This window comes from Dipodomys merriami, unplaced genomic scaffold (genome assembly GCF_024711535.1).
Source record: "Dipodomys merriami isolate MVZ:Mamm:240054 unplaced genomic scaffold, mDipMer1.0.p SCAF_5, whole genome shotgun sequence".
In the NCBI taxonomy this organism is placed as follows: Eukaryota; Metazoa; Chordata; class Mammalia; order Rodentia; family Heteromyidae; genus Dipodomys; species Dipodomys merriami.
Genome location: NW_027206068.1, coordinates 7,887,611 through 7,901,082, shown reverse-complemented (window position 1 = coordinate 7,901,082; position 13,472 = coordinate 7,887,611). Strand labels below are relative to the sequence as shown.

Genomic DNA, 13,472 nt, shown 5'->3' with positions numbered 1-13,472 from the left:
AGCATTGCTAGTGTTATTGCCTTGACGTGAAACATACAAGAACAGACTTGAGGCCATCAAGCAATTTCCCTTACCAGGACAGGCTAATTATTGGAGAGATGAAGATCTAGTGCCTAGGATTTATTTGTCAGCCTCCATTTGCTTCTAATTAAAGGTGGAAAAGTTGTTTGTAGCATTGTGACCTATTCCTAAACAGGTTTTCAGTTTTCCATGCCTCCTTTTCAGGGGGAATGTATCATGATGAATTAATGTGCCTTCCTCTAAGTTATTTAAGTTTTCTCTGCTGTTTTCAAGAGGACAGGCTAGGTATGCAGTGGGGAGCTCTTGACAGTACTTTAACAGCTTTCCACCTACATGACTCTGTGGTTGGTTTTGCCAACCTTGGATGACTAATATAATTATCCTCCTTGAATAAACACCACCTACAGTGATCCACGTTGAAAATTTAACATTCTCATAAGCCTTGGGAATTTTCTTTTATTCCTTCATTCATTCCTTCATTCATATTTTAGTAATTCTATGTGTAATATGTAGCAGCCTTTATGCTAAACTGAGGAAATTAACACTGAACAAAATCCAGCATGGTTTCTGTTCTTATAAAGTTGGCTCACAGGGATGATTAAGGGATAATAATGGGATAATAATACTAAAACCCTTCTACCTACACATTGAATTTTATAAATAAAGGAATGTAGCTATGTGTGAATCATATATCAATAGAATTTGACTTAGATCAAGATATCAGGGGAAATTGTAGGAGGAATCTAAAGATTAGATTAGAATTTCTGAAGAATGGGAAGTGTAGCTCAGTGTTAAGTACAAAGGTCTTGTGTCTGGAGGGAGTATGAGGCTCCCCACAGAGACTAAACAAAGGCCCAGCTTGACTCTTCATGGGCACAGAAAACTATGCCCAAGACCATGATGAGGACTTTGACTTTCCTTGCTTAAATGACATTTCTGATCCCCCAAGGGTTAAAAAGCAGTTGAAATGAAAGGCATGTAGACTTTATTGTATCTGTATTTTGAGGGAAAGAGGGAAGGAAATGTAAATCTCAATTCCTTACCATTACAAAAAAGGAAGTAAAGATTCAGAACCTTGACGATCCTCTACCACAAGTAACTTCCTGAAAATTCTTATGTCCCTTCCCTCTGCCAATCTCCAGACAGAGTGTACCACATTTCTAGTTGTCTTCTGAATAACAGACACACATGCCCACTGTTGGAACTTCCAGCATGCCCTTTTTGTGTGCATATGTGGGTACAAGGGCCTGAATTCAAGGCCTGAGCTTTTTTTGCTCAAAGCTAGCATTCTACCACTTGAGCCACAGCTCTACTTGTAGCCTTTTTAGTGATTAATTGGAGATTGGCATCTCTTAGATTTTCCTCTCCGGGCTGGCTTTGAACTTTGATCTATGAAGTAACTAGGATTATAGGCATGAGCCACCAGAACCTACCATCCAGCATGATCTTTTGTCAACTTTTCTAGTCCCTTCTCTTTATGGAGAAATGGCATACCTATTATTCTACTGAAGAAAACACGTGCCTCCCTCCCCATCACTTGTCACCAGGTCTGGACAAGAGGCATCACTATATCTTTTAGGTTGCTCTGAAGACTGGGGGCTTCATATTTATAAAACACTGCCTGAGGGCTGACATAGCAAAGGTTCTGTTAACAGCTAGTTTGGAAAGTGACATAGGAAGATATTGAAGGTCTGGGAATGTAGTTTAGTGGTAGAGTACTTGCCTAGCATGCACGAAGTCCTGGGTTTGATTCCTCGGTACCACGTAAACAGAAAAGGCAGAAGTGGTGCTGTGGCTCAAGTGGTAGAGTGCTAGCCTTGAGCACAAAGAAGCTCTGGGACAGTGCCCTGAACAAGCCCCAGGACTGGCAAAGAAAAAGGAAAGAGAAAAAAAAGATATTGAGATATATTGTTAATGTAACAAAAAACAGACTACATATCCCATAAATGCAGAATTGCAAAAATAGTCTGTCAAAACTAGCCAATGAGTCAACTAAAAGTAGCAAATGATTTTAATATAATCTGTGTTTGTGTGTGTGTGTGTGTGTGTGTGTGTGTGTGTATGTGTGCACGTGCACGTGTGCACGTGTGCACACACATACTGGTAGTGGAGTTTGAACTCAGGCCTCCCCGTCAATGCTGTTGTTTTACCACTTGAACTGTATAGCTAGCTCCCTTTTTGGCTTCAGGTGGTTAATTGGAAATAAGGTTCTTATGGACTTTTCTCCCCAGGCTGGCTTCAAACTATGATTCTCAGATCTCAGCCTCTAAATACCTAGGATTACAGGCATAAGCCACTTAAAACACACACACACACACACACACACACACACACACACACACACACACACACACACACACATTTGTAGTTGAAACAAAGGAGTTTGAAATTTCAGTTTATGAACCCAGTGCATCTTGATCATTGTCACTCCTTCCATTGTCCTCCCATTTGTCCCTATCTCATCCTCAACTTTTACATATGACATTGAGTGTAACAACTGTTCACCTTTTCTCCCTTTGGTCCTATTTTTTTTCTTACTATTTTTCCCTCCAGTTTAGAAACAGCCATCAGAAATTTTTCTTCATGTAAAAAAGAACATATATTCGAATCCTATCAATTCATCTCATTTCTTTGTTATGCCATAGTCAGAAGACTTCTTTAAAAAAGCTTCATTATGATTCCCATGTTATAAAATTATTCTCTGTGCTTGCCTATCTCTACGGAAGCATGGAATTGTCTGGAATGTGGCTTAGACGTGCCCCTTCCCCCAGGGTAAACAACACTTTTGGCTCCTGTAAGGCTGACTTCATGGCACTTCTAAGCATTGCTTCAATTTTTTTATAATGAGCATTTTAATAAAAACAATGAAATCATTTCTTAGCTTTGGAGATGAGGAGTACTAGTTTTCTTTTCTGCTTCATGCTCAACATAAAGCCCAGCATCAAGTCTTTCCCAGGGGTATCGGAAGCACCTCCTCAGGATTATTTTTACAGAGGTCAACAAGGTCACACAATGGCTGCTGACCAGGGACCAGTGGACTAAGATGTTATTGCATCCGGGTATGAAAAAGGTTTTCAGTGAGTGTCCACATTAACATATAGTCAGCCTTCCATTGCTTTCCATTTGTTTATTTATTTTATATTTTTTAACAAATCGGCGCTCTTTATAGTTAACCAAAGATCTTGGTTAATTGAAGTGGAATTTTTCAACAGTTTAACAGTTGAGAATCATTAACTTTGTGCAGGGCTAGCGTGTGGCAGCTTTGATCATCATTTAAATGCAACTCTTCCATCTTTCAGTGATTACACAGCATTATCTCAGTCAGATAAGAGCACAAATCTGGACCGAACTTCAATCCCTTCCTAAATATTTCATGAAGTCAATGTGAGCTTGCCAATTAGACTATCAGCTCTGCAGAGGATACATTTGCAAGGAGTAACTACATTACAGAGCATTCAGCACACTGAGCCCCTAAGGATTAGGGTAATTGCCTATTTAGAATGGGGGAAATGTTTTTGAAGAGTTGGGCTCCAGTTGCTTATGCCTGGAATCTTAACTACTCAGGAGTCTGTGATCTGAGGATGACAGATCAAATCCCGCCTGGGAAGAAAAGTCTGTGAGACTCTCATCCCCAATTAATCAGCAAAAAGTTGGCATTGAGAGTGTGGTTCAGGTTATAAGGTGTCAGCATAGAGTGGAAAAATGCCAAGGAAGAGTTCAAGCCCCTCAGTTTAAGCACCAATAATCACCCTACACCCAAAAAGAGGAAAATGAAATGAAACTGATTATCAACTGACCTCATAGCCTGGAGTTACCAAACTACATCTCAGGTGCCAAATCTAGCCCCTAGCCTGCCACCTAACTTTGTACAGCATGTGAGCTAAGAACAGTTTTCCCACTTTAATTAATTGAAAGGCCAAAGTAATATCAAACATAGGTTAACATGTTATAGCATGTGAAAATTATATGGAATTCAAATTCCTGTCCCTTAATAAAGTTGCACAGGGAAATATGAGGCCCAGTTCATTTGTACATTGGGCTACTGGTGAGTTTTCATGGATGACCCAAAAGTTGAGCCATCAATTCATCATGACTTGAGTAGTTGTGATTGAGTTTATAAAGCTCACATCAGTGAAAAGACTTATAATGTGACTCTGTAGAAAACCCTACCTTAGAATCAAGAAGTTACTTGTATATATTTGTGTTTGCTGGTTAGTGAACAATGCTTCCTATTAGAAACATACTAGCCTATTGATATAGCCACTACAGATTATGTGCAAGTACTCTACTTCATCCATTCTACTTTCTTCTTCAAGTTAGAAGAAAGTAATTGCATGTGAAAAATTAAAATATCAACAGAGTCTATGAGAAATATCCTGGTACAAAATGGAAAATGGTACCCTACTCAGAAGTTATGATTGGCTAACAATAATTTAAAGCTCTAGGGCTGGGAAGGTGGCTCAGTGGTAGAGTGCTTGCCTTGCATGCCTGAGGCCCTGGGTTCGATTCCTCAGCACCATATAAGCAAAAAGAAAAAAAGCTGGAAGTGGTGCTGTGGCTCAAGTGATAGAGCGCTAGCCTTGAGCTGAAGAGCTGAGGGACAGCGCCCAGGCCCAGAGTTCAGGCCCCACGACCGGACCCAAAAAAAAAAAAATTTAAAGCTCTAAAATAATACTAGTAGTCTGCCTGCATTCTAAAATTTTAGCTTATTTACTCCTTGCACCCAAGAAATCTTTTGAGAGGCAAAGTCTTTTATTCTTCTAACCCTTACAAGACACAGGGTCTTGTCAGATGGGAGCCCTCTATCCAGTTTCTGTTTGCTTTGTAAGCTACCAGATATGAAGAATGACTGGATAAGCAGGCTTACTAGTGGCTCCTGCCTATAATCCTAGCTACTCAGGAGGCTGAGATCTAAGGATTACAATTTGCAGCCAGCCCAGGCAAGAAACTCTGTGAGATGCTTCTCTCTAACTACCAAAAGGCGGGGAACATGGACATGGACTCAAGTGGCAAAGTGCTAGCCTTAAGCAAAAAAGTTCAGGGATGGTGCCCAAGTCCTGAGTGCAAGTTCCAGAACTGGCACACACACACACACACACACACACACACACACACACACACACACACACACACACACATTGAAACTAAGACTCATAGTGCTCCCAAATCACTATGGAATACATGAGTGACCTCAGTTGTCCCCTGTTGTTTTATTCTGTTTCAGAGGTTGAAGGCTGCCTTGACTCACCATCCTGCTGCCATGTCAAACGGGAACATGAACACCATGGGACACATGATGGAGATGATGGGCTCCCGGCAGGACCAGACGCCGCACCATCACATGCACTCACACCCACATCAGCACCAGACACTACCACCCCACCATCCCTATCCACACCAGCACCAGCACCCCTCCCACCACCCCCACCCACAGCCCCATCACCAGCAGAGCCACCCGCATCATCACTCCCATTCCCATCTTCACGCACACCCAGCACACCATCAGACCTCGCCACACCCACCCCTGCACACCGGCAACCAAGCACAGGTAGGACTCTCCCCCTGCCCCTTCCCCTTTCTCACCTTTTGTTCATAGTTGATTTTGCCAAGGTTGCTGCTGAAGTCATCTGCGACAACCACAGTGTGTTCAAACCCAGATGCTTTATTTGACCTTCTCGGGAGCTCTGCCTGTTTCCTAGGAGGTAATGGTTCCATCCACAGGACAACACTGCATCATTAGGTCTGTAAATAATAGTTCAAGCCAGACACCGGTGACTCATGCCTGTCATCCTAGCTACTCAGGAGGCTGAGATCTGGCAATTGAGGCTCAAAGCCCACCCAGGCAGGAAAGTCCGTGAAACTCTTATCTCCAGTTAACCACTAGAAAACCGAAAGTGGAGCTGTGGCTCAAATAGTAGAGCACTTGCCTTGAGCAAAGGAGCTTAGGGACAGCCCAGGCCATGAGTTCAAGCCCCACAATGAATAAATAAATAAATAAATAAATAATATTTCAGACAAAACTGGATCATTATGTCTGTAAATAAAATTTAAGATCCACTTTCTCGGGACAATTATAAACTTTAAATTCTCCTAAATCCATAACTTCTTTTGCAAATTGTTTAAAAAAAAAAGTTAGTTCTAAGAGTAGTAGTAACAATAGTAGATGTAGAAAAAAACTTAAGATAGTTATGAAAGGTATTTAAGAAATGAGAAAAAATCAGTTGATTGTAACCCTGTCTAGCTGTTATTCTTTTTTTATTATGTACTTTATTATAAAGGTGGTATAAAGAGGGATTACAATTGCATGAGTCAGGTAATGAGCACCTTTCCTTTCATATGATGTCTTCTGTCCCCTCATTCTCTCCCTGTCCCTCCCTCTCATCTCCACCCATGAGTTGTATAGTTCATGTTCATCAGTGTCCAGTAAACGCCAATGCTGCACTTTGTCACTGCAATTCCATATACTCTCCCCCACCTTCCCGAAGATATACACATGAATACCCATAGCTATTCTTTTAAACACCACAGAGACTCAATCTTGATGCCTGTAAAATGGAAGTTAAATACAAGAAACCATTTCCCTGAATATTTACAAACATTAAAAATCTCCTTAGTAGCAACTCCTAAAGAAAAGAAAGAGCTCCATGGTAGATGCTAGGGCACGAAGTACGGTGTGAATGGTGAGGAGAGATGACTCACCCTCAGAATGTGAAATGTGTTAGAGGAAGGGAGAGAAAGAGGGAGAGAGCCAAGTTCTGTAGATTATCAGACCAAGAGAAAGGCCAAATCCCTGGGTGGAGAGTCACCAGGAGTGGACAGAAAGAAAGCAGTCATTTATACTGAAGTGAAGGAGAGTTGGGGGACCAGGCAGACATGATGTCACCCAGGTCAAGCAGAAAAGTGAGTCCCTCTACAGGAATGGGTTTTAGTAAGTGGATGAAGGTCATGGCCAAGAGAATGGCTAGCCCTGGATGCTTTGGATCCTTAAAGATGATCTTTGTCAGTCCTTCCACCCCTGCCACACTGCCAGATCCCAGCTAGCTGAGTCAAAACTGGGTCCAAAGAGTGCGGCCACTAAGCAACACGTATTCACAGTCTCATCTATCCCCTGCCACTGGAGACAAGCTGTCACTCCGGGCAGCATTTTGGGCTGTTCAGCTCCTTCTCCTTAAACACATCAAGCCTAGAGAGCTACTCACAGGAACAGATTATCTACAAGCAGCATTCTAATCTAGTCATTACATTTACTTTTTTTTGCAGAGGTCCTTAAATGTGTCCTACAATGTTCTATATAGCAAAGAAGAGTCAGAAAACCATTCTGCTTTTCAATGTAGTTGCTGTGTGACCTGAACCTAGATCTAATGATTAGCCTCCCTAAATCTTGTTTTCTCCATCTGTAAAATGGATGAAGTAAGTTCATAGGTTTTAACAAGCCACATAAGAGATTCTCTGAGAAGTTTTCAAAAACATGCTGGTCATTATTAATTCTAAATGAGAATAATTCAAAGATGTATAGCAAGTGTTTTAGCAGTAATAATGCTATTAGAGCAACTTTTTGTCATTTTTAGTCAAATGTCATACTGGAACATATATTAAAAGGGAGAAAGAAAGCTACTGGGTCAAAGATAATGAATCAACTTGACTGGTCAACTTATTATTTTATGGAAAAGATGAACATCAAGGTTTGATTTTCTTTGTTGGCAAATTATTACACAGACAAGTTTGACAGTGCCTTAAATATAAAAGCTACTCATTAGCTAAGCACCAATTAGTCAATTGCCCTCTGTTTAAAGTCAGTAAATGGCCAATTGTATGTGCAATTAGTTGATTACTATTATAATTAGCTGTACCAAGTTGCTTTGTTTTATCCTATACTAAAGACAAATAATTTAAGTTGGTCTTGTTAAAATTTGAATAAGATCATGTAGACAGTATTCTAAAATACCATTCTTAAATTATACCAACCAAAGCCATGCATTGGTGGCTCATACCTGTAATCCTAGCTACTCCGCAGGCTGAGATCTGAGGGTCATGATTCAAAGCCAGCCAGGGCAGGAAAGTCCATGAGACTCATCTCCAATTAGCTGCAAAAAAAAAATCTGGAAATGGCTCCATGGCTCTAAGTGGGAGAGCACTAGTCTTGATCACCAAAGCTCGACAGTGCCCAGGCCTGAGTTCAGGCACCAGGACCAGTAGACACGCAGACACAAATTATACCAACCAGGCTTATTACTGACTTCTTGTCTTGATGCTTAATCCTATGATAATTTGACTAGTAGGATTCAAGATAGCTCAAAGTTCTTCCATCTCTGATATTCTAAGATGATTTGGAATGAATCTTTGAAGTCATAATTCATTATTTTTTGTCATAACTTGTACATCATTTCGGCTAAAAGAATTCTTTATTAAACATAAAATAAGTGATAATAAATACCAGAAATGCAAATTCTGGTCTTAGAAATTCTTCCTGGTATCTTTTGATTTTTCCTGTAAGTAAGGATTAGAGTTGAGAGTTCTGAAGCACTCTGTGGCCACTAGGAATTTCTCCTAACCAATATGCTTTCTTCTTATAAACCCTAAACCTACATGGAGCCAAAAATCACACTTGCTTTATTTAGATGAGGAAGTAGGCAACATTGAAAAAGAAGTCTCTGCAATACCTATTTAAAAAACATTTTTTCACCAGGCACTGGTGGCTCATGTCTGTAATCCTAATTATTCAAGAAGCTGAGATCTAAGAATCAGGGTTCAAAGCCAGCCTGAGCAGGACAGTCCATGGGATTCTCATCTCCATTAAACTACCAAAAAAAAGTGAAAGTGTGGCTCAAGTGGTAGAGCATCAGCCTTAAGCAAAAAAGATGAGAGACAGTACCCAGGTCTTGAGTTCAATCCTCATTACGTGGAAGGAAAGAAGGAAGGAAGGAAGGAAGGAAGGAAGGAAGGAAGGAAGGAAGGAAGGAAGGAAGGAAGGAAGAAAGGAAGGAAGGAAGGAAGGAAGGAAGAAAGGAGGGAGGGAGGGAAGAAGGGAGGGAGGGAGGGAAGGAGGGAGGGAGGGAGGGAGGGAAGGAGGGAGGGAGGGAGGGAAAGGAAAAGAAACAGCTTTACCTACTTGAGTTATCTAGGACTGGCCTTATGAGAGCATTAATTCACAAAAGTAGTAAAGGCAAAAATAATGGCCAGACAGCACATTTCCTCCTAATGCTTGACTTCCCAGAGTTAGCATCTGAAATGACAAGTTGCCTACATTTTTGCCAATAACAAGGATTATGTCATCGTCATTCGCTCTAGTGAGTAAGACCTTAGACAATTAATTAATTTTGTTATTCCTCTGTGATCAGGAGGAAAGGAATTGCCAATAAAGAGTTTCAGAAAAAGTCTTTGCTTTAGATAAAATTATTGAGAGGTAGTACGACCTCACTCCTGAGCCTGATTCTTTTATCGTTAGTCATAGAAAGTTTGATAGTTTAGGATTAAAATATTTCACCATCAGTCCACTGGTGTCAACCTGCAGCCGTTCCTAGTGCAATTACAGTCATTCTGATTGATTTCAATCATAGGGTTGGAATGTGTTTTTTTCTTTCTTTAAAGGCTGTTGGGGCTTTATTTTTTAAACTTTTTGTCTGTTATTTCTGTAGGTTAAATGTCTCTTGTAAAACAACTTTATAGGTATTACAGTCATAAACCTGAGTGACTGAGAAATGGGAGAGGGACAAGAAAAAAAATCAACCTTTATTGAGAATGAAAGAGGAAGTACAGAGCGTTAGGAAAAGCATTAGTACCCAGACATATAAAGAATCAGTCATAGAAATTTCATAAGGTGCTGTGGGTCTGCCTCATGAAAGGAAATAAAGCTATATGTGTGGGGCTCTCCAAACCCTCAGATGTTACTGAGTCCGATGCAGGCCTTACAAGGAGTCTATAAGCACAGTAAACCTTTTTAATAAAGTGCTTTGCCAGCCCTGGGATTTCCGTCTAATGTAAGCATAAAGAATGCACCCTGGCTCTCCTGTCTCACGTGTGCAAGGTAGAGCAGGCTTAGAGAAGCTTCTGTGTCAATTACAGGCAAGCCCTGCCTTTCAGTCATCTAGAAAGCTAGGAAGCCCCTTCCCCCTTCATCAGAAGTCTGAGGAGCAAGCAGACCCATCTGAAGCCTGAATGGAGAGTCCCATCGAGTCATGCATACTCAGAACTATGAAATAGTAAAAGCAGGCCTTCATCAGTCTTCTGGCTTTCTTTTAATAGCAAAGTGAACAAATGTCCCCAAACATAGGTTCTAGGGAGAGTTATAAACCATCCCAATGAAGGGAACAACCTGCTCCGAGGTCTGGGCAAATCACTCTTCAGCATTGGAACAATAACTCCAAACTCTCTTCTGGTTGCTTTAAAGGTTTTTGATTGCTTGTTTGATTGCCAATACTGGGACTTAAACTTAGGGCCTTGAAAACCTTTGCTTGACTGCTTCCCCCCCCCTCCCCAGCCCAAGACAAGCACTCTATCACTTGAGCCATACCTCCACTTCCGGCATTTTGTGGCTAATTGGAGATAAAAAAGTAATTCAGATTTGTCTGTCTGGACTGGCTTCATATCTTCGTATCTCAGCCTCTTGAGTAGAAAAGCATAGATATAAGCTAGGGCTCTTGTCTACTTCAAAGTTTTTTAAAGCACTTTAAATAAAACATTCTTGACACCTAAAGAAGAATTAAAAAAGATAATGCCCTTACTGTCCACCAGCCAAGTGCCTATCAGGGAAAACTCAACCTGGCTCCATCTTTTCATGAGTCATTCTCAAAGCTGGCCAAAAGAACTGAGACTATAGCTTAGCGATGTATTTTTTTTTCTTTCCTATAGTGAGATTTCACTGTTTATTTCATTCAGCAAACAAGCTTGGTATGTTTCCTAAAACAACTGGATTCCTGCGCTTTGTGTTCTAACAGGGACTTGGGTCTCTCTTTTTTTTTTATACACCAATATGTCCATTGCTGACCCACCACTTCCTGCCTCTTTTCCCACAGGTTTCACCAGCCACACAACAGATGCAGCCCACCCAGGCAATACAGCCGCCCCAGCCCACCGGGGGTCGCCGGAGAAGGGTGGTGGATGAAGATCCTGATGAGAGGAGGCGGAAATTTCTGGAAAGGAACCGGGCAGCTGCCACGCGTTGCAGACAGAAGAGGAAGGTCTGGGTGATGTCACTGGAAAAGAAAGCAGAAGAACTCACCCAGACAAACATGCAGCTTCAGGTGCGGCCAAGGTCTTCTTCCCCAGCAGCTCCAAGCCCCCCCTCCTCTCCCTCCCACTAGCCTTTTCTGCCCTGCAGGCGCCTCACTTGTTGACCTAGGAAGTCCTACCTCTCACTTCCTCCACAGAGAGCTCCTCATGAGCTTTATGAGTTCTGAGACACTACCAAACAAAATAACTACGCCATGAACATCATTCTACCCACTCTGTCAGAGAGAAGGAGGGCTCACCTTGAGAATCACTAGGGCCATGCACACAGAATCAGTAGTTCAAACCCCAGGTTGGCCATCATGTGCAGTATTTAACTCCTCTTAACTGCCACTTTCCTTATTTATAGAATGAGAATAATAACTTTATAGAATTCTTAGGAGCAATAAGTGACAAAGCACTTAGCGCCAATGCCTCAGAGAGAAACTATCCCGCAACCTTTTAGCAACTGGTACAGTCACCAGATTGAGAGGGTTGCTGTCGCTTATAACAAAGTGTCTATATTTTTCTAAAATGGGAGCATGGTAAATGTTTATGTTATTCTTGGTTACTTGGTTTTACTGGTATACTGGGGTTTGAATTCAAGACTTGGTGTTTGCTAGGCAAGTGCTCTACCACTTGAACCACGCCTCCCAGCACCATTTGCTTTTGTTATCTTATTGAATAAAGTCTTAAATTTTGCCAGGATTAATCTAAACCCTAATCCTCCTTGCAGAAGAAGCTATGAGTAGTTGAGATGTCAGGCACATGCTAGAACTCCCTGCTTTTTCTTTTCTTTTTTTTTTTTTTTTTTTTTTTTTGCCAGTGCTGGAGCTTGAACTCAGGGCCTAGACACTGTCCCTGAGCTTCTTTGCTCAAAGCTGAGACTTTACCACTTGAGCCACAGCACCACTTCGAGCTTTTACTGTTTATGTGATACTGAGGAATCGAACCCAGGGCTTCATGCATGCTAGGCAAGCACTCTACCACTAAGCTACATTCCCAGTATTCCCTGCTCTTTCATTGGTTGAGATGGAGTCTTGTGAACCGTTTTGTTTTTTTGTGTGTATTTTGGTTTGTTTGCTTTTTTTTTTGGCCTTAGATGTCCTTGAACCATGATCCTCTGATGTCTGACATCCAAGTAGGTAGAATTATAGATGAGAACCACCACACTCACTTTTGTTTCATTTTGTTTTACCCTGAAAGAAATGACAGGTTCCAATTCATTTTCAGCCTCAACATGATTTGGCTCTTGTGTGATTTTTGTTCTCATGAGTGGCTTTATCAATGACCTTTTATAATAAGGTCATTTCTAAGAGTGTCTAAAGAGAAAGAAATTCCCCAAATATAAACCTTTTCCAGAAGACTCTGAAGCATGTACATGATGCAGTTAAGGACATTTGTTCTAATAGCAACAATGAGTGTACCAATTCACCATGAACAATGGAGCAACTAAATTGACACGAAACAAATCCTTAGAGACAGTTTTAATCCTAGTACTCCAGTTACTGAAAAGAAGGCCTAGGAGAAGGCAGGAAGTGAGTGTCCAAAATAGAGGGAATGTGCATTTCATAGTTTATGGTTCTCCTTTATCATCTCCCCCGACCTGGGTCACTGTGCATTTTTTGGAAGGAGCAGTTAGGGTGCCAAACCCTAAAACCCTTGCATTTTCATTTTGTATTTTGCTGTGGGACAAATACTATACAAGCCCCAAGTATACAAGAAAAGTTTGGGTTGTATATGGACTGGTTTATATGATTTCCTCTAAATGTGTCATTTTTTTGACAGCCTTGAGCAAGAAATGGAGGAAAATGACAGATTTGGAGGAGAATAACTCCCCTTTTCATACTTGTATGCCACCAAGTTTGGGATTGTGCCTTTTTACCCCATTTCCCATCACCAATCCTTGGTTTGTAGTATACTGCCTATACTGAGGAACCATTTGTTGAATTAATGACTGAGTTCTTCAACTCTGGAGTGCACTGGAAGTAATTGCCTGAGCACTTGGCATGGGTGTGATTGCACAGTCAAGCCACAGAGGCATGGCCAGATTTAAATAACCGTTCAGGCATAGTTGTCTGTGTGAAGCTTTTGGGGGAACATGAACAAATTTTTCAATATTAATAGTCACATGTTAATTTGATAAAATTGCAGGGAACCTGCAATTTCACAGAGGTGGTATTGGTAAGAATAAGGCAAAGTCATTATTATCTGAGTTCATTAAATAAACAAAAAATTCTGGTCTG

At 41.1% G+C, this 13,472-nt stretch overlaps 1 protein-coding gene across 2 annotated transcripts in view; it reads left to right on the top strand.

The window, feature by feature from the left end:
• Window positions 1-13,472, top strand: part of Creb5 (cAMP responsive element binding protein 5) — a 443,969-nt gene that overhangs the window by 420,729 nt on the left and 9,768 nt on the right. For both annotated transcript variants that reach the window (XM_069997230.1, XM_069997231.1), the window contains 2 exons: window positions 5,246-5,569; window positions 11,034-11,261. In XM_069997230.1, coding sequence (XP_069853331.1) covers window positions 5,246-5,569; window positions 11,034-11,261 — 552 coding nt within the window. The remainder of the gene's footprint in view (window positions 1-5,245; window positions 5,570-11,033; window positions 11,262-13,472) is intronic.